Raw genomic sequence first — 20385 nt, 5'->3', positions numbered from 1 at the left:
AACCACCAATTTGATGGGCAGAAATTAAAGACCACCCCAAATGAAGGGAAATCCACGCAAAAAAATGATTTCGGCGTCATTTTTTCGTCGATTATGACCAATTTGGGTCTATTATGAAGCAAAAACATATTGTTGAAATACCTATACTTCAAGTTTTTTTGCAACGTGTTCACTTATACCCTTATGTGAATATAAATTTTCATTTAATGAAAAATACCCATGTCACAAAAGTTGACTCACCCCACCCATCAACATTATTATCCCGCGGTACAATTATTGCCACAGTTATATTAACCAAATAGGCTTCATTAACAACAACTCATAAAACAATCTAAACACCCCCATATATCAGATCTCTACATCTCAGCAATTCAAGTGTAAATTAAATTTTATAAATAACCCAAATCGCTACTTCTCGAATATGCTCAAATAATAAAATAGAAAAGGAGAAACAAGGGGAAACTACCAGAAGATCAAAATTCTGAATTGCCAGACCATACAAAGGAGAATAAAATTTTCCTTTTCTTGCTTTATACCAATCAAAATTGTTACAGGAAAAAAGGAATCTTGAAATTGTTACAGAAGAAGTCATATTCTTGTGCGGGCTCTTGGACTTCTTTGCAGGGAGAAGTGGAATAAGACAAGTAGAAACCACAAGGTAAGGTCTTCTTGCGTGCAGTGGTTTTGGGACTTCTCAGGAAAATTCTGTTATTTTGTTTCAGGCTAGTTTTTCTCATACTTTCAATGCCCTCTCTCTCTGTATTGAAGAACCCTATTTGTTTTGTTTCAGGCTAGTTTATTAATATTTAATTATTTGGTGGTTATATGTTTGTGCAGCTTATCATGGATAAAGGATGGATGTGTGAACCAAAGTTCTCTAAAAGATATGTTGAAGGTGTCAAATCTTTTATGAAATTTGTTCAGTCTCGCTTTGATCAAATCACTAAAGTTCGATGTCCATGCCAAGACTGTTTAAATATAAATTTCCAAACACAAGAAGTAGTGTATGACGAATTGTTGATGAAAGGAATTATGAAAGATTATGTGCAATGGATATACCATGGGGAACAACCACAAAAGAGAGATAATGGTGAAGTGATTTACGAGGAAGATGAAAATGAAGAACATGACAATGATGATGCAATTCAAACTATGTTAGAAGAAGCCAGTGGAAGATCGTTTGCCAATTTTTCAGAGGAGAAAACAACTGGTGATAATGTATTTGGTAATATGAGTGAGAAGGAAGCTAAAAAGTTTGATACATTACTGGAAGAAGCTGAGCGCGAATTATACCCGGGATGTAAGAAATTTTCGAAGCTTTTGTTTCTTGTGAAGTTGCTACACTTGAAAGTGTACAATCAATGGAGTAATAAATCGTTTACCATGTTGTTGGAGTTACTAAAAGAGGCACTTCCTAATGGTGAGACACTTCCTAAGTCATATTATGATGCTAAAAGCATGCTGCAGGGTTTGGGATTAGGATACATTTCGATCCATGCTTGCACAAATGATTGTGTGTTGTACTGGGCTGAACATAAAGATAGACAAAAGTCTCCACATTGCGGCACTTCAAGGTGGAAAATTGATAATGGAAGGGATAAAAAGATTCCTCATAAAGTCTTGCGGTATTTTCCGTTAAAGCCGAGACTTCAAAGGTTATTTATGTCTAAAAAAATAAGCGAGGACCTGAGGTGGCATAAAGAAAAACATCTTGATGAGGCGAATGTGTTAAGGCATCCCGCTGATTCTGAAGCATGGAAAGAGTTTGACATGAATCATCAGTGGTTTGCACAAGAACCTCGTAATATTAGACTCGGTCTTGCAACTGATGGTTTTAATCCATTCGGTAACATGAGCACATCGTATAGTATGTGGCCTGTCATTCTCGCTCCTTATAATCTTCCTCCTTGGAAATGTTTTAAGGACCCATTTATGATAATGTCATTACTTATTCCTGGTCCTCAAGCACCAGGAAAGGATATTGATGTGTATTTGCGTCCTTTGATTGATGAATTGAAAGAGTTATGGAATGATGGTGTAGAGACTTTTGATACATCAACCGGAGAGTGCTTCAAGATGCATGCCGCTGTTTTATGGACCATAAATGACTTTCCTGCTTATGGTAAGTTCTTATTAAATTCCTTACTTTCTCAGCTTTCTAATTAATCTATACTATTTATGTATTGGACTATTAATATAATATTGTAAAAGGATTTCAAGGAGCCTAGCCACTTTGGTAGTGAATGAACAATATGCTAAGTCATTCGAAGAAGATTTGCAAGATTATAAACTGAATGCTAACGAGGGTCTTTTGTGACCTTTAACGTTGTTGAAGAAGAGTTATTTTTTTCTATATACTTCCTTTCTTCAACTATTTTGTGGTAGATATTTCTGTGCTATTCACTTTTACTTATTAAATCATGAAGCTTTGTTTTGTGAGTGCAATTCCAACTGTTCATGATGATATATTTAGGATGTTAGGTTAACAATATTTATTTAAGCCATGTAGTATTAATAGGATTTAGAGAATTCAATTTTTCGTTCAAACTCACTAGTGCATCAAGAAGCGCCCTGTCTGTACTATTAATTTTCTGAACATTTGTACCAGAAAGTGCCCATTCTTCCTGCCCTGGTGATGCAGTACTGGTTGTGTAATAGGTTTAATTAGCCAGTGGTGTAACACCAGCCCCTTATGCCGCTGATTGCTACAAATTGGAGTAGCCAAATGAGTTGTATTTTTCCATCCCTTCTGGGCACAGAAATTGGTGCTTTATGGTTGAGATTACTGCCCGAAATTGGTTGAGATTCATGCGCCATATGATGATCATTTTTCTCCCAATCCGTTTGGTTATTTTGTGCGTAATTATTATCAACTCTTCGCTCATCTTCCTCATTTACCAAATCTGCCTAGCTAGATTGCGTTTGTTCAACTCCTAGCATCTTGCTTCTTGCTTAAGATATTAGATTGCTCCTCAGGTATATTCTCATTATCAACATGTAATCGAGATATAGTAGGACTGTTTGCAGCTGAAGAGAACATGGACTGAGTGTCATTATTTTCTGAAAAGCAGTGTATATCAAGCCTAATATCGTTAATTGTTTAACAAGAGCTTCAAGTATGATGCAATGTATACAATTACATCTCTTGTCTTTTTTACTGAAGTAGTAAATGCTTATGCCCTACGTGGACAAGGAACACAAACAACGCATGCAAAAATTGAATCCATCCATTGCTATGGAGAATTTGGTTCTGATGCTATGTTATACTTTATTTATAAACTAATACGAACATATATTGTCATTTTATGAATTAGGTAATTTATCTGGATGGAGTACTAAGGGATATATGGCATGTCCTACTTGCAATAAGGATGCACCTTCACGAAAGATAAGAAGTAAAATTTGTTATACGGGTCACCATCGGTATCTTGAACCTAGTCACTCTTGGAGAAGAAGCAGGAAATTTGATGGGAAGAAAGAAGAAAGATTGAAACCAAAAGAGCTCTCAGGAGATGATATCTTACAACAATTGGATTTACTCAGTACTTATAGACCAGGAAAACAGTCAAATAGCAAGAAAAATAAATGTCTTCCTGAAGAATTGAATTGGGTGAGGAGAAGTATTTTATTTGAGCTACCATACTGGAAGAGCTTGAAGTTGCGGCATAATTTAGATTTTATGCACATAGAAAAGAACATTTGTGAGAGTATTTTGGGGACATTATTGGATATTGACGGGAAAACTAAGGACACAGATAAAGCAAGAAAAGATCTGAAGGATATGAACATAAGAAAAGAACTATGGTTGAAGCAAGATGGTTCTAATTATACAATGCCAGCTGCTTGTTATAATATGACAAAAAAAGAGAAAAAAGAGTTTTGGGCATTTTTAAAATCTGTTAAATTTCTTGATGGTTATGCTTCAAATATCTCAGGGTGTGTAAGTGTGGATGATGCTAAGATAAATAGACTCAAGAGTCACGACTATCATGTTTGGTTACAACGACTGCTGCCTGTTGCTCTCCGTGGATTTGTAAATAAAAATGTCTCTTCAGCAGTAATTGAGTTAGGCCAGTTCTTCCAACGATTATGTTGTAAGACATTGAGAAGAGATGACTTAGAACAACTTGAAAGGGATATAATTATTATATTATGTAAGCTTGAGATGATCTTTCCACCTGCTTTTTTTGATGTTATGGTACATTTGGCTGTGCATTTACCGCGAGAGGCTATGTATGGGGGTCCCGTACAATATCGTTGGATGTACAAAATTGAGAGGTTTTTGTGCAAGCTTAAGCGTTATGTGCGAAACAAGGCACGACCAGAAGGTTCTATTGCAGAAGGCTATATTATTGATGAATGTTTGACATTTTGCTCTATGTATCTTACTGGCATCGAGACTAGATTTAATCGTGAAGATCGAAACGATGATGGATCTAGCAACAAAGATGAACTTATTCTGGACATATTTTCAAAGAGTGTTAGACCATTTAAAGAGGGAAACTATTATGAAATACCAAAGAAAGATTTTGATATGGACCGGTGGTATGTGTTGAATAATTGCGAAGAAGCACAACCTTTTCTTCAGTAAGTTTTTCTATTTATCTATATTGGCATTTTATTATTTTATATTATTTCTAAATTATTTAGTTTCTTATATCCAGAGAGCATAAAGAAGAGTCGGTGAAGCAAGCTATTGTGAATATAGAAGAGAAACATAGGGAGCAATTTCCTTTATGGTTCAAAAGGAAGGTAAGTGATTTTTAAGATGATAATCGTGTTGTTGTATTTAAATTTTAATTTTTCTTCTACTTTACTAATTGAATGCAATAATTTTTCATCGCAGATTATGCAACTATATAATAAGCAAAAGTCATTGTCTATCAAGAAATTATTTCCTTTAGCAATGGAACCCGATTGGCATGGATATACGTATCTTGGTTGTATTGTTAATGGTGTTAGGTACCATATTCGGATTCGCGATGAATTACGTAAAAGTCAAAATAGCGGAATAGTTGTCGAAGGCTATCATGAAAATGAGGTGATAGATTTTTATGGTACTATAAATGACATCATTGAATTAGATTATGTTGATAAGAATAGAGTTGTCTTATTTAAATGCAAGTGGTTTGATCTTCGCAAGAAAATAGGGATGCAAAAAGATAAAAATTTTACGAGTATTAATGTAAATAGATTTTGGTATGAACATGATTCTTTTGTACTAGCTACTCAAGCAAAGCAGGTATTTTACATTAATGATCCGAAGTTGGGGACGGATTGGCGAATTGTGCAAAAATTTCAAGATAGACACATATATGAAGTGCCAGAGATGCAAAATTCAAAAGTGGAAAGTAATGAATTGCATACTACTAATGATGAAGTGTATCAAGATGTGTCTGTTGAAAGTAATACGATTGGTTATGATATTGAGGATTTGCCGAGTCAATTACATAGAGATGATGTTGATTTGACTACCTTGGATGCAAGTGTAATCGGCTTGGAGGTTCAAACAAGACATGAAGTTGGTTACAATACCGAAGATTCTGACCAAGAGGATGACACTATGATAGAGTACATAAGTGATCCTGAGATAAATGAAGGTACTAAAAGTATTACCAAAGATGAAGCTGATGGCACAGATGATGACGACGTTGATTTTATGGTGTAACCTCATAATTGTAAGGGCCACCTTTCACTGACTTTGACGAGTGTGACTCCACTTCTTCTTCCAGGTATGTCGTCTTCTTCTTCTTCTTCTTCTTCTTCCCCATTTCTTCTCCGCGTTGCTCACTACTAGGAGGGGGTAGATTTCTTCCCCATGCTGCTCGCAGTCGCATGACTCTTTCCTTAGTTTCGCTGGACTACTTGCTGGAGTTTTTTTTTTTCTTTTTCTTTTTGGTTGGTCTGATTTCTTTGTCTTTCTTATTATTATTATTATTATTATTATTATTATTATTATTATTATTATTATTATTATTATTATTATTATTATTATTATTATTTATTTTTTATTTTTTAAATTTTCTGGGCTGGTTCTCTAAATTATGAAGTTGCGGCCTTTTCTTTTCCTCCATAGTTATATATTCACATGCAACTTATACTCCTTAAAACAAACTCATTTGGGTATTACTAAGTTAAGATTCTTTATATTACTTTCCTTTCCATGGGAGTTCCTTTTTATTTAATTTCTATGTAACCAAATTTGATATAGATCAGTTTTTTTTTAATGGTTTTGTAGGTGCAATAAAAGAACAAGAGGTAAACGAAAGCAGTGAAGGCCTTCTTTAGAGTATTAGTTGATGGTTAAATTCTTTCTTCTTGGTGGGTTTTAGTTCATTTATATACCAGTTTTGTAATTCCAATCCTATTAGATATTGTGAGGACAATTACTTGGTACATTGATCGCCCTTATTCATAGTTTCATGTGAAAAAGGCTATTTCGGAATTGGGATGAAAAGGGATCTCTTTTGCACATGTGTGTTTGCTGGGCTTCGAATTGAAAGTTCGGATATTCTTGTCGTTATAAGTTTGTGTTCATCATGTTCTTTCTCTATTGCCGAAAATCAGTGTTTTGATTTTTCCCTTTCCTACTTTTTGGTTTTGTTGTTGCTTGATTTTTATGTTTGCTGGTGATACTCAATAGTGTGCTTTTTTTTGTTAGGACTTAGGAGTAGCACAATTGACTGAAACAGAGTTGTTTCTCAAAAATTCTTTGTGTGCGCTCGCTCTGCTGCTGCTCCTCTTTCTTCCTTTGTTTGGTTAGACGGAAATATGCATGTTTCTTTTTCCTCTCACTGATCTCTTTGTCCTAATCCTCAAAAACTCCTCCTTCTGTGGTAACATGAGTTGAAATTAGGGACTTTTTCATGCGTTGTAGACCAAGAAAAGAAATGTTGGATTTTTCATCAGATTTAGTTTGGATTGTGTGTTTCATCGTATAATACTTCCTTTATTAACCAAGGTTTTAAGATTTGAAAAGCTCTCTGCCATGTCAGGTGAAGGAGGTTGGAGAATTTGTGATGTTCTTTCTCATGAAGGACTTTTAATTTCTCCGATTTGTTATTTGTCGAATCTTCTACATTATATCTTCTGTGTGAAATCTGAGGTATCATTCGGTAAATGTTTGACATAATCTGATGCTTTAGGATAAGGGCATAAATGGTCTCATCTATGTTATCACTATTGTCTATACTATTAGTAAAATTAGTGCAAAAGCTAAGGTAACAAATAATATACAGTTAAAGGCTAAAGTTTACACCATTTCACTATAAATTTAATAAAGTCTCTAATTTGATTACATATTTTTTAGTGACGAAACCTTTCTGTATCCAAACTTGAACGAATTTAGACGAATTATGGTGTGTCACGAATTCTCAATAAAATTAGCGATGAAGCTTATCGTCACCATATCTCAAAATTTATGGCTTAAAAAACCCAAAATTTGTGGCTAAAAAAACCCTATATGATGCTTTTTGGTGACGAAATCTTTTCGTATCCAAACTTAAACGAATTTAAAGACAAATAATAATTTGTCACGAATGGTCAACTAAATTAACGACGAAACTTATCATCACCAATAGCCTCAAAATTCGAGACTAAAATTACATGATAATTGGCGCTAAAGTTTACACAATTTCACTACAAATATTATTATGTCGCTAATTTGATTACATACAATTAGTGACGAAACCTTTTCGTATCCAAACTTAATCGAATTTAAAGACAAATAATGATTTTTCACAAATTGTCAACAAAATTAGCGACGAAGTTGATCGTAACCAATATACTCAAATTCGTGGCTAAAAAATATTTCACTACAAATATTATTATGTCGCTAATTTGATTACATACAATTAGTGACGAAACCTTTTCGTATCCAAACTTAATCGAATTTAAAGACAAATAATTATTTGTCACAAATTGTCAACAAGATTCACGACAAAACTAATTGTCGCCAATGTCCTCAATTTTGTAGCTAAAATTACCCGATAATTGGCGCCAAAGTTTACACTATTTCACTACAAATATTATTATGTCGCTAATTTGATTACATACTATTAGTGACGAAACCTTTTCGTATCCAAACTTAAGCGAATTTAAAGACAAATAATGATTTGTCACAAATTGTCAACAAGATTCGCGACAAAACTAATCGTCGCCAGTGTCCTCAATTTTGCAGCTAAAACTACCCGATAATTGGCGCCAAAGTTTACACCATTGCACTACAAATATTATTATGTCGCTAATTTGATTACATACTATTAGTGATGAAACCTTTTCGTATCCAAACTTAAGCGAATTTAAAGACAAATAATGATTTGTCACAAATTGTCAAAAAGCTTCGCGACAAAACTAATCGTCGCCAATGTCCTCAATTTTGTAGCTAAACCTACTCAATAATTGGCGCCATTTCATTTTTTTTGGCGGGAAAGCTTCGTAGACAAAACATTAGCTAAGAAATTTTTCATTCGTCACCAAAAGTATGTGACTCGTGCATTTGACAACGAAATGTAATTTTTGTCACGGAAAGTGCATAATTAGTGACAAATTTTTTACCGTAGCTAAAAATTTCGTGGCTAAATCACACATTTGTTGTAGTGACAGTTCAAGAACTCTCTAGAGTAATCCAAAACACTTCATCCACAAGAATTTAAGAGAATCAAAGGGAGATCAAGATCAACCACATTAAATCCATGAAACAAAGTGTGTGAAACTCAAGTGAAGTTCATCCAAACGAAGAAATTCCAAAAGAGGTGAAGTAGGGTTTTAGTGCTAAAGGAAGAACTCCACTCTAGGCTTGTTCCACCACCATCTTAGGTAAGTTTCATGACTTTATCATGTTGTTTAAGGTATTGGAAAGCTAAGATGCTTGAATTGTAGAAAGACATGGAAAATGGGTCTTAAATGAGAGAATAGTGTCATAATTCAATGGTAGTCGAATGGAACCATAAACGTTGATGTGCCATGATTACGAATATGTCGTAAATGATGTTTAGACCAGGAAATAAGCATTATATGTGAGAAAACGCGATAACGAACTATAACCATAAATGTGGAGAAAATGGAGAAAAATGGTGGATTTTGCTCAACGTATATGAATGACGATTGTTGATACGATATTGTGAAGAGTTGTTATAAATGTTTAGGAGTTGAAATAGAACGTGGGAAAAGTAGTAAAAACAAAGGAAATGCTGCCCAATTTTTCCTAGAAATAACGATACGTTCTCATAATCGATTAACTAACGTTAATGCGAACTCTCTCGTGAAGGTAGCGACGTGATATTGGAGGAGAACACGTGAACGATAGCTTAGCTAAACGAAAAAGGTATGTGAGGCTAGTCCTTTCTTTCTATGGCATGAATCCTATGACATGATTCTTCTTTCTTCTTCACGACTCTCCTATGCTCCTAAAAGCTAAGAGTGTAAGATCGTGAATAATGATACGAGATAAGAGCAATGTCATGAGTTCAGTAGTGATATGATGGAATTTCTAGCTTACACTTACCTTACACAATATCTCCTTCAAGGTGAGGCAGAATGATTGTAAATGTTCATAATGAAATCGAGGGTTCACGACCTTACGTCACCTCGATAAAGTATGGTTGTCTTAGAGTCTTTATGCATAGGTTATGATGAGAATATTATAATGATCATGTTATGATGATATTACACCGCGCCTAGTTGGTCGGGCAGTCACCGCTAAGGCGGGCAGCTTATACACCATGGCCAGTTGGCATGGGCAGACACCACTAGTGGTCTGCATGAGATGGTACCCCAGAGGCGGGAGGCCTGGGCGCGGGCTAATGTTATTGATTATCACACCGCACCTATATGGTCGGGCAGTTTATATATATATATGATATGCATACATGAGATGATGATAAGCTTAAAAGTAAGTCAGCATGCATTACTTTTCATGTAATTCCCAGTCAGGTACAGGTGCTCCATACTTGATGCCCCCCCCCTTGTTTCCTTGATGTATTATTATTGTTCATGTCTCTCATACTCAGTACAATATTCGTACTAACGTCTGTTTTCTTTGGACGCTGTGTTCATGCCCACAGGTAGACAGGGAGGTGAGCTCGATCCAGATTCTTAGTAGCTGCCAGCTAATTGCGAGCACTCCATTGTCCGGAGGTGCTCATGATTATTCTCTTGGTATATGTATAATTTAGGCCTGGTAGAGTCTTGTTCCACCTATATGTATAGTATGACAGTAGAGGCTCGTAGATGCGCAGTGTGGGCAGATGGTCTCACGAGAGGCTTTTAAGTATATGTATATATTATTTTGATGGCCGAGAGGCTTATGTATATAAAAGTATTTTTATGTTCTCAAATGAAAAGATGATTTTCTTATGTCGTAAGCATGAATTGATAAAAGAGCATTAAATGGGTAAGGTGAGTAGCAGAACGAGTGGTGCTCGGTGGCTAGCCCCGGTACCCGTCACGGCCCCTAGATGGGTCGTGACAGAGTCTCTAAGAATAGTAGCTTATATATATCGACTACTATCCAACGTATAGAAAACTGAAGAGGGAAGTTCAATCATTTTAAGAGTTCTAACATCAAGAAGTGAATAGGAATCATGAATCACACTCGAAACTTATGAATGGAATTACCCCAAAGCTCATATCATTCGTCACTTATATCTAAGACATGCCAAAATAAAGAAGGGACAGCTTTACATACCTGTTAAAGATTAATCGTAATCTCGTTCGCTTCGTTGCCCCTTTAGCCTATTTAATATAAAAGTAACGCTATCGTTAGTAAACTATACTTCCTAGCTCATAAATCTGTGACCAATCGCCTATAGAACTTATTCTTTAACTTATACTTTCTCGATTAGGGTTTTTCATTAATTAAGAACTTAACGGAAATCGAGCAGCATTTCTCCTATATATTCAATAATCCAATCACCATTAATTAGTCCCTAATCTCTAATAATATTTCCACACTAAATAAAATTTATAAACAATTTGTGTTCTAATTAAAATTGAAAATTAAAAGCTCCTATTTCGTATCCGAAAGTAATCTCGTCTTTAACTTGAGTCAATTTGCTTGCGAATAATTCGACGTATAAAAATACGGGGTGTAACATCCTTCCCCCCTTTTGAACATTTGTCCTCGAATGTTAAACTGGTCCCGAACTCCCAATACTTTCTCAAGTGTTCTCTTATTTAATTATGCCCTTCACATACCTCTTCCATTTGTCTATTCGCTATAATTCACTATAACGCATTCCAGATCTCTACATAGTCATTCCTGTAATATTTCCTCTTTCTGTTGCTTCTCGACGTAATAATTCCACGTCATTGTCTTTACTCTGTTCTTTATTTCGCAGTCGGTTGTCAGTTGTGTTCCGGGCTCTTCTGCTGAAATATTACTGTCACTGATTGATTCGGACTTGTACTCATGGTGCACGTAGTCATAACTCAACTCCTTCTTCTCCTATAGTTACTCCCTTAAGATATCGTTCCCTTCATCTTACCTCTTAATCTTTAAATAAGATTTTTATAATGCGCAGAGGTCCCTCGTCGGATCATTAGACTTTAATATCCCTAGAGTATTGCATGCTTCTAGTAACCTGTAGACCCTTCACAGGTTCTACGAGTAAAACTAAATTTCCCAGAGGGTAACATTTTTCCACTCAAATATTATTTCTTTACTATGTTGTTACAGTTCGTATTCTGGAATCCTCAACATCATGTGTCACTTTCTGACTTTCCTTTAAAGGTTTTTAACTATCACTTGCTTTTAGTTCTTGATCTCGATCTATAGGGTTGTCTATCATATAGCGCTAGGGTTCCCTCATAGTATAATTTCACTGTCATCCAGTACCCAGTAACCCGCTTGTTCTGATCGTCTCGGTTAAACCATTTCACAACTTCCCTTACTCCAACTTGTAACATTTTAGGCACATTTTCTCGAATCGTTTATTTATTTTTACTTCAAACTCTTCTATTTACCCCTTTACTTAAATTTGCTGTTAGTTCTCCTATGACGCATCATATTGCAATCTTTATAAGAGTATGTGTAGGTGCTCAAATCAGCCCGGGAAATACCTCAGAATCGTCTCACTAGCCTTCATGCTTTACCTTGCATTCTCCTTCTGTATCTTACAATTGGTATCAGGGTAACTCTTCGGCTCAACCATGGCCATGTCCTATTTTCCCTCAGTACTAATTTTGTCTCGGTAATTTGGCTCAAACCAACTTACACCCTTCCGTAATGTATCCAAAATATCATAATCACGTTGTTAGTACTGAATCCTTATTCTTCTTATCAAGTACTCACTTGGTCTCATTCTTAGCACACAAATATCCATAGGTTGCATAACTATTCTTATACAACTTGTATAGAGTGTATCTAATCTTAGTCAGAGTTTTTCCCTTTTCCTGGTTCATTCTCCTTTACATATCTGTACTGAAACTCATCCGTAAACTCTCTTGTCACACTCCTTTCCTTTCCTGTAGTCACCATTTCGTTTTCTCATACCCTACTACAGGAGATATTTCCTATCCTTCTTCCATTGCTACTTATATATCACAATATTACTAGTAAGCAACCCCATAGCTAACGCCTTAACCTCTAATCCAGTATAGTATTGCTATTCTTTATTATATCTCTTAAGCTACTCGTTACCACTTTCTAGTCGTATTTTTCCTTTTTATAAGCATTCATCTTCTAACGTCGTATTATACAAAATCTTTACAAATGATCCTTAGTCCTGTCTGAAATACCATCCTGTCTTCTATCCATTCATTGCTGGCTATCGGAGCTTATTAACTTGTTTCGGCAAGGGATCTCAATTGAAATTTAAGCATCTATATCAAATATATTTCAGTGTCAATTGTTTCCATTTATACTTACTTGGCTTTCACCCACTTCCCCCCTTTGGGGTTGTACTTATACCATAACCATGTCTTTTCTTTATCATTTATAACTTTGATTCCCCACGTACGAAACCTCGACCAAATCACGAAGCGATGAGAACTCTCAATATATAGTACAAAATCTTATCTGATGGTTGGTACTCGAGTAATACAATTAATGTAGCAATTTATCAAAGTCACATTCCATATATTCCGATCAGTAATTGGCAAGTGCTTATAGTCGTTTCAACTTCTCCATTAGGTAGCACTTATATTATGATGATAAGTGTCCCAAGCTTTCTTATAACACTATCTTTATTCCAACGGATATCATATGTTCCCTCTAATCAATTCACAATACATCAGATGTTTCACAAATCCACAATTCTTGTCCTTTAAGGAGTTCACTATTTCCGAGGTGGAATCACATATACGCAGTACTCCTTTATGCCTCATGCTCTTTCACCCTTGTTGTATACCCAACGCTAACTTCTAACTTACTCAAAATCATATCAAATTCGTCTTAATAGCGGTCTTGTCTTATCACCTTCTCGTCGTACTACACCTTAAGTTCGTAGCTACATATTTCCCTTTTACCCTATACTCATACTCATTTAATTACGTCTGTCCAGAGTGCTCCCTTTAGTATTCCTTTCATTTCTCCAGTCTATGTCCATCTTTTATTTTGTGCACGAGGAATCTCATGCTACTTCTGTATACTTCAGAAAGCACTACTTCTACATAACCCCTTTCTCATTTTCAAAGTATATTCTATTCATCCCTATTTATTCTTATCATACCAGTCATTTCTGGCATTCATTCTATCTTGTTGGTCATCCATCTTTAGGTTGATCTTTCACAATTCTGTCGCTTATTTTACGCATTTTCTTAGCTATACGTCATAACATATCGCTACACTGTAATCCCACTCGCTTTCTTCTTATCTTTTTCGTTCTATTATCTTCTTTTCTTCTTGTGCTTGCTTGCACTTTCTTTACCACTTGACTTCTATTCTGAACTTTCCCTACTTATCGGTTCACTCGATACCTCAATAAAATGTTTTGTTAAGAATTGCCACCTTTTTCTAAATCATCCCTTATTATCACAAGCTCTTCCGAATAATCCTAGCATTTCATCAATAACACGTGGAACACATGATCCATGACAGCTCACAAGTTTGAGTTTTCCTTCCACGAATTCCATCTCCAACTAGTTGATTAAAACTAATAAACTCAAAGAACACAAGAACAGTCCCACTCCAAGGTTACGTCACCATGAAGCGTCCTCCGAAACCACACAAGAAGAACTAAAATTCGACAAGCACCACGAGACTTTCATCGCTTAACTCACATAGTTTACCCTCAGAATTTTTTTTTGTTGCGTCATGAACGAACTATTTAGTTCACAAACTACTTGTTGTATGCTTTGTACTCTTCCAATAAAGTGAAACTTAATTGCTAGACGTTTTTGCCCTTCAACATGAGCTTTTTCTAAGGCAAAATGTGGTTTGAAAATATTCTGGTCCGTCCAAATGAACTGCGAATTTGCTGCCCATATACGCTTCTTCGAAATAAAAATTTTCAAATAACAATGGTGCCTCTTACGGATGACATGGAGGGTATCTCTTAAATCTTTAATCCAACATAATAAATTTTCCCCTATTGGTATCGACTTTCAAGAAATAATATGAACTTATATCTCATTCTCTTCTTTTTCTATTTCTGGGAAAATTTGGGCAGAGTTTCCTTTGTACTTCTTACTACCCCAAAACCTGCACGCAGGAAATACCAACAATGCCTCACAGGGCCAACATATATACGCATGTATCATATCGTATCATAGCCACACAGGGCTCCCAATTTCCAGTAAAAAGTATAAAGGTGTCGGAACTTACCTCACATATCGCATCTCGAGACGTACCAGATCCTTTAACGATCTATCTTGTTATACCTTCCGATCTACCTCCCCTTTCATTCTTCAACTTTACATGTCGATTATACCTCAATATTCTTACCTCATCCGACATACCTCTTTCGCACCGTTACTTACCTGTGTACTTTGTAACTTCCAATATCACCAGTCGCTTCTTTCTATCGATGTCATTCTTCAGCTGAAATCAAGGGTTAGTATAAGGAATTTCATTTCCTATGGCTGGGCTCTATCGCACGATCTTAGATATGAAAGAAAGGTAACATCCTAAATGTCCTGTAGCATCCTGTTTATAGATGTGGTGTACAACACACCGATAAACAAGACTCTACTAGACACGGTATGTAGACACTCCGAGGATGAACTGCTCTGATACCACTTTTGTCACGGCCCAACCCCGTGGGCCACGACTAGTGCCCGAACTGGACACCCGTATACGAACCTGTTAAATATAATCAAACTGAATCTATGAACAATATGGAAACTTGCAAAAGAACTCCAACGGTTCATAACGTCATCATATATGTATAGATAAACTGTCTCCTGACGAGTCACAACTGATCAAATCACAAAATGATACGTACGCCGACAAGGCTGCCACTATAGACGGACATCATATCATAGCACATCGTATAGACACAGCTGAACAAAACTTATACACAACCCACACATATGTCTACAGACCTCTAAGAGTATCAACAGTGACATATGACGGGACAGGGCCCCGTCGTACCCCTGGAAAAATATATACATCATAAGATCTGAACCAAAAGTCTAGATTCCGGAACAACGGAGCTCTCCAAAACAGCTGAGTAGAAGTCCTATGCTGAAGGGTCACCAAACCGACTATCTGTACCTGCGGGTATATAACGCAGCCCGGGGGGTCAGTACGGAATATGTACTGAGTATATAAAGCATGAAATACAGTAAAAGGATCATAACTGAAATTGGGGGTACAGAAAACAAGTACAATGTCCAGAATACGAAAACACTTTCCCTTTTGAAACATAAATCATGCATGTCAATATCATATATCATACCCGGCCCATTATGAGACTCGGTGAACATGGTCGCCACCCCGTCTTTGGCGCCATAACACAACATAACTCCATAAATACATCATAACGCCATAACACAGAATAACTCCATGAACACATCATAACGCCATAACACAGCATAACTCTATCATATATATATATATATATCATATTCCGGCCCTCTAGTGAGGGACTCGGTGAACAATGCAGTGAGACTGTGCACGATAACTTACCCGTCCCGGGACTCGATGAAAGACATATTGAGGCATGTACGAGCAGAGTAGTGAGCAACTATATGCAATTTAAATCATTATCAAGACTCAACAGAATAAGAAGAACAGATTAACACCTGAGTATCAATAGCGACAATTATATCAAGTATCCCTCGAATGTCATTATAGATCATATCAAAAGAACCTTAGGAATCATACACATGTATCAAGATAATATGAAATAGCTTATAGAAGTCAAGGACATTAGTTATCGTAGAGTCTCTAAGAATAGGAGCTTATATATATCGACTACAATCTAACGTATAGAAAACTGAAGAGGGAAGCTCAATCATTTGAAGAGTTCTAACATCAAGAAGTGAATAGGAATCATGAATCACACTCGAAACTTATGAATGGAATTACCCCAAAGCTCATATCATTCGTCACTTATATCTAAGACATGCCAAAAGAAAGAAGGGATAGCTTTACATACCTGTTAAAGATTAATCGTAATCTCGTTCGCTTCGTTTCCCCTTTAGCCTATTTAATATAAAAGTAACAGTATTGTTAGTAAACTATACTTCCTAGCTCATAAATCTGTGACCAATCGCCTATAGAACTTATTCTTTAACTTATACTTTCTCGATTAGGGTTTTTCATTAGTTAAGGACTTAACGGAAATCGGGCAGCATTTCCCCTATATATTCACCTAGCCCGAATTTCCAATTATCCTCCTGTTATCACAGAAATACCAACAATGACAACAATAGCAATATTCATATAGAATCCTTACAATTCAGCCCATAAACAACTCTAACAATCCAATAACCCTTTTTAATCCTTTTCAACCCACACTTTCGTATAACAACGATTTCATGCAATTTCTTACTTCCAATTTCACCCAATCCAATTTTAATCCTTCCATTACACCCCATTAATACAATTATACCTTAAAATAAGAAAATCATACCTTGATTTACTCGGAGGAATTTCTACGCTCAATTGCTCCAATTTCACAATTTCTTATTCCTCAACTCAATATCTAATGTTGCTATCACCTCCTTGAACTTGTAATGCACTTGAAACTTGATCAAAACATTCAAGAATCCAATTTTTCCTTCAGCACCTTGGCTGGCCGAGAGCAGCCATGGAAGTTTTGTAATTTTCTTAAACTTTGGTTGATTTTTTTTTTGTGAAATGAAATCAAAGTTGATTTCTTCATTAGCCACTAACTTATATATGGTTTTCCATATTTTGACACGTCTACCCCCACTAAATGACTCACCAAAAATATTTTGTTGAGTTATATTTTTTTTTATTAAAACGGGTGGGGCCCACTATTTGGAATTACATTAATTAATTTTTATTAATCACTAATTCTTACTCATTAATCCAATCACCATTAATTACTCGCTAATCTATAATAATATTTCCACACAAAATAAAATTTATAAACAATTTGTGTTCTAATTAAAATTGAAAATTAAAAGCTCCTATTTCGTATCCGAAAGTAATCCCGTCTTTAACTTGAGTCAATTTGCTAGCGAATAATTCGACGTATAAAAATACGGCGTATAACATCCTTCCCCCCTTTTGAACATTCATCCTCGAATGTTAAACTGGTCCCGAACTCCCAATACTTTCTCAAGTGTTCTCTTATTTAATTATGCCCTTCACATACCTCTTCCATTTGTCTATTCGCTATAATTCACTATAACTTATTCCAGATCTCTACATAGTCATTTCTATAATATTTCCTCTTTTCTGTTGCTTCTCGACGTAATAATTCCACGTCATTGTGTTTACTCTCTTCTTTATTTCGCAATCGGTTGTCAGTTGTGTTGCGGGCTCTTCTGCTGAAATATTACTGTCGCTTATTGATTCGGACTTGTACTCATGGTGCACGTAGTCATAACTTAACTCCTTCTTCTCCTATAGTTACTCCCTTAAGATATTGTTCCCTTCATCTTACCTCTTAATGTTTAAATAAGATTTTTATAATGCGCAGAGGTCCCCCGTCGGTTCATTAGACTTTAACATCCCTGGAGTATTGCATGCTTCTGGTAACCTGTAGACCCTTCACAGGTTCTACGAGTAAAACTAAATTTCCCAGAGGGTAACATTTTTCCACTCAAATATCCTTTCTTTACTATGTTGTTACAGTTAGTATTCTGGAATCCTCAACATCATGTGTCACTTTCTGACTTTCCTTTAAAGGTTTTTAACTATCACTTGCTTTTAGTTCTTGATCTCGATCTATAGGGTTGTTTATCATATAGCGCTAGGGTTCCCACATAGTATAATTTCACTGTCATCCAGTACCCAGTAACCCACTTGTTCTGATCGTCTCGGTTAAACCATTTCACAACTTCCCTTACTCCAACTTGTAACATTTTAGGCACATTATCTCGAATCGTTTCTTTATCTTTACTTCAAACTCTTCTATTTACCCCTTCACTTAAATTTGCTGTTAGTTCTCCTATGACGCATCATATTGCAATCTTTATAAGAGTATGTGTAGGTGCTCAAATCAGCCCGGGAAATACCTCAGAGTCGTCTCACTAGCCTTCATGCTTTACCTTGCATTCTCCTTCTGTATCTTACAATTGGTATCGGGGTAACTCTTCGGCTCAACCATGGCCATGTCCTATTTTCCCTCAGTACTAATTCTATCTCGGTAATTTGGCTCAAACCACCTTACACCCTTCGTTAATGTATCCAAAATATCATAATCACGTTGTTAGTACTGAATCCTTATTCTTCTTATCAAGTGCTCACTTGGTCTCATTCTTAGCACACAAATATCCGTAGATTGCATAACTATTCTTCTACAACTTGTATAGAGTGTATCTAATCTTAGTCAGAGTTTTTCCCTTTTCCTGGTTCATTCTCCTTTACATATCTGTACAGAAACTCGTCTGTAAACTCTCTTGTCACACTCCTTTCCTTTCCTCTATTCACCATTTCGTTTTCTCATACCCTACTAGAGGAGAGATTTCCTATCCTTCTTCCATTGCTACTTATATATCACAATATCACTAGCAAGAAACCCCATTGCTAACGCCTTAACCTCTAATCCAGTATAGCGTTGCTATCCTTTATGATATCTCTTAAGCTACTCGTTACCACTTTCTTGTCGTATTTTTCCTTTTTATAAGCATTCATCTTCTAACGTCGTATTATACATAATCTTTACAAATGATCCTTAGTCCTGTCTCAAATACCATCCTGTCTTCTATCCATTCATTGCTGGCTATCAGAGCTTATTAACTTGTTTCGGCAAGGGATCTCAATTGAAATTTAAGCATCTATATCAAATATATTTCAGGGTCAATTGTTTCCATTTATACTTACTTGACTTTCACCCGCTTCCCTCCTTTGGGGTTGTACTTATACCATATCCATGTCTTTTCTTTATCATTTATAACTTTGATTCCCCACGTACGAAACCTCGACCAAATCACGAAGCGATGAGAACTCTCAATATATAGTACAAAATCTTATCTGCTGGTTGGTACTCGCGTAATACAATTAATGTAGCAATTTATCAAAGTCACATTCCATTTATTCCGATCAGTAATTGGCAAGTGCTTATAGTCGTTTCAACTTATCCATTAGGTAGCACTTATATTCTGATGATAAGTGTCCCAAGCTTTCTTATAACACTATCTTTATTCCCAACGGATATCATTTGTTCCCTCTAATCAATTCACAATACATCAGTTGTTTAGCAAATCCACAATTCTTGTCCTTTAAGGAGTTCACTATTTCCGAGGTGGAATCACATATACGCAGTAATCCTTTATGTCACGACCCATCCCCGTAGGCCGTGACTAGTGCCAGAACTGGGCTCCCCTACGCGCTCATTTACCAAATTCAGCATTCAGACGACTCGTATATAAATGAATATCAGACATGGCTCCACACTGGTGCCTACAACCATATATACTGCATAGAAGCCGGCAAGGCTATCATACTATACATAACGTACCAAAGCATACATACATGCGGCCGATAGGGCTGCCACGGCGGATGGGCCGCCCAAACGCAATTCACACAACGCGTCCAAACAAAAATGTACATTTCCCACGTCTATGTCTACAGACCTCTAGTACAGAACAACAAAATCAGATGGCGGGACAGGGCCCCGCCGTGCCCTGAATAAACATAAACATATACATCAGAAGAGTATGTACCCAAAACGTCGGCTCCGGAACAAAGGGAGCACTCCGAACAGCAAAAGGGAAATCCTACGCCGGTGGGTCACCAAAACGTGAATCTGTACCTGCGGGCATGAAACGCAGCCCCCGAAGAAAGGGGGTCAGTACGAATGATGT

General features: G+C 36.3%; 1 protein-coding gene across 2 annotated transcripts; it reads left to right on the top strand.

Annotated features, from left to right (window-relative positions):
- The first annotated feature begins 301 nt into the window (after positions 1-301).
- LOC132623787 (uncharacterized) lies at positions 302-6741 on the top strand. 2 transcript variants are annotated; one of them, XM_060338603.1, is made up of 6 exons: positions 302-658; positions 838-2122; positions 3315-4587; positions 4665-4752; positions 4847-4932; positions 5243-5605. In XM_060338603.1, exons 2-6 carry the CDS (start codon positions 844-846, stop codon positions 5469-5471), a joined length of 2955 nt encoding a protein of 984 aa, XP_060194586.1. In that variant the 5' UTR covers positions 302-658; positions 838-843; the 3' UTR covers positions 5472-5605. The 2 variants fall into 2 exon arrangements, with proteins under 2 accessions (XP_060194586.1, XP_060194585.1); XM_060338602.1 differs by adding an exon at positions 6239-6741 and having other exon boundaries at positions 303-658; positions 4847-5732.
- The last annotated feature ends 13644 nt before the right edge of the window (positions 6742-20385 follow it).

The sequence above is a fragment of the Lycium barbarum genome, chromosome 12, assembly GCF_019175385.1.
Source record: "Lycium barbarum isolate Lr01 chromosome 12, ASM1917538v2, whole genome shotgun sequence".
Lineage (NCBI taxonomy): Eukaryota > Viridiplantae > Streptophyta > Magnoliopsida > Solanales > Solanaceae > Lycium > Lycium barbarum.
The sequence above is the reverse complement of the archived record's forward strand: the minus strand, read 5'-3'. Positions and strand labels throughout refer to the sequence as shown.

Coding starts and splice junctions, on each gene's coding strand:
- LOC132623787 (XM_060338602.1), top strand. CDS start 844: ATGGATAAAGGATGGATGTGTGAACCAAAGTTCTCTAAAAGATATGTT. Junction 2,123..3,314: donor AAATGACTTTCCTGCTTATG/GTAAGTTCTTAT, acceptor TTTATGAATTAG/GTAATTTATCTGGATGGAGT. Junction 4,588..4,664: donor GAAGCACAACCTTTTCTTCA/GTAAGTTTTTCT, acceptor TCTTATATCCAG/AGAGCATAAAGAAGAGTCGG.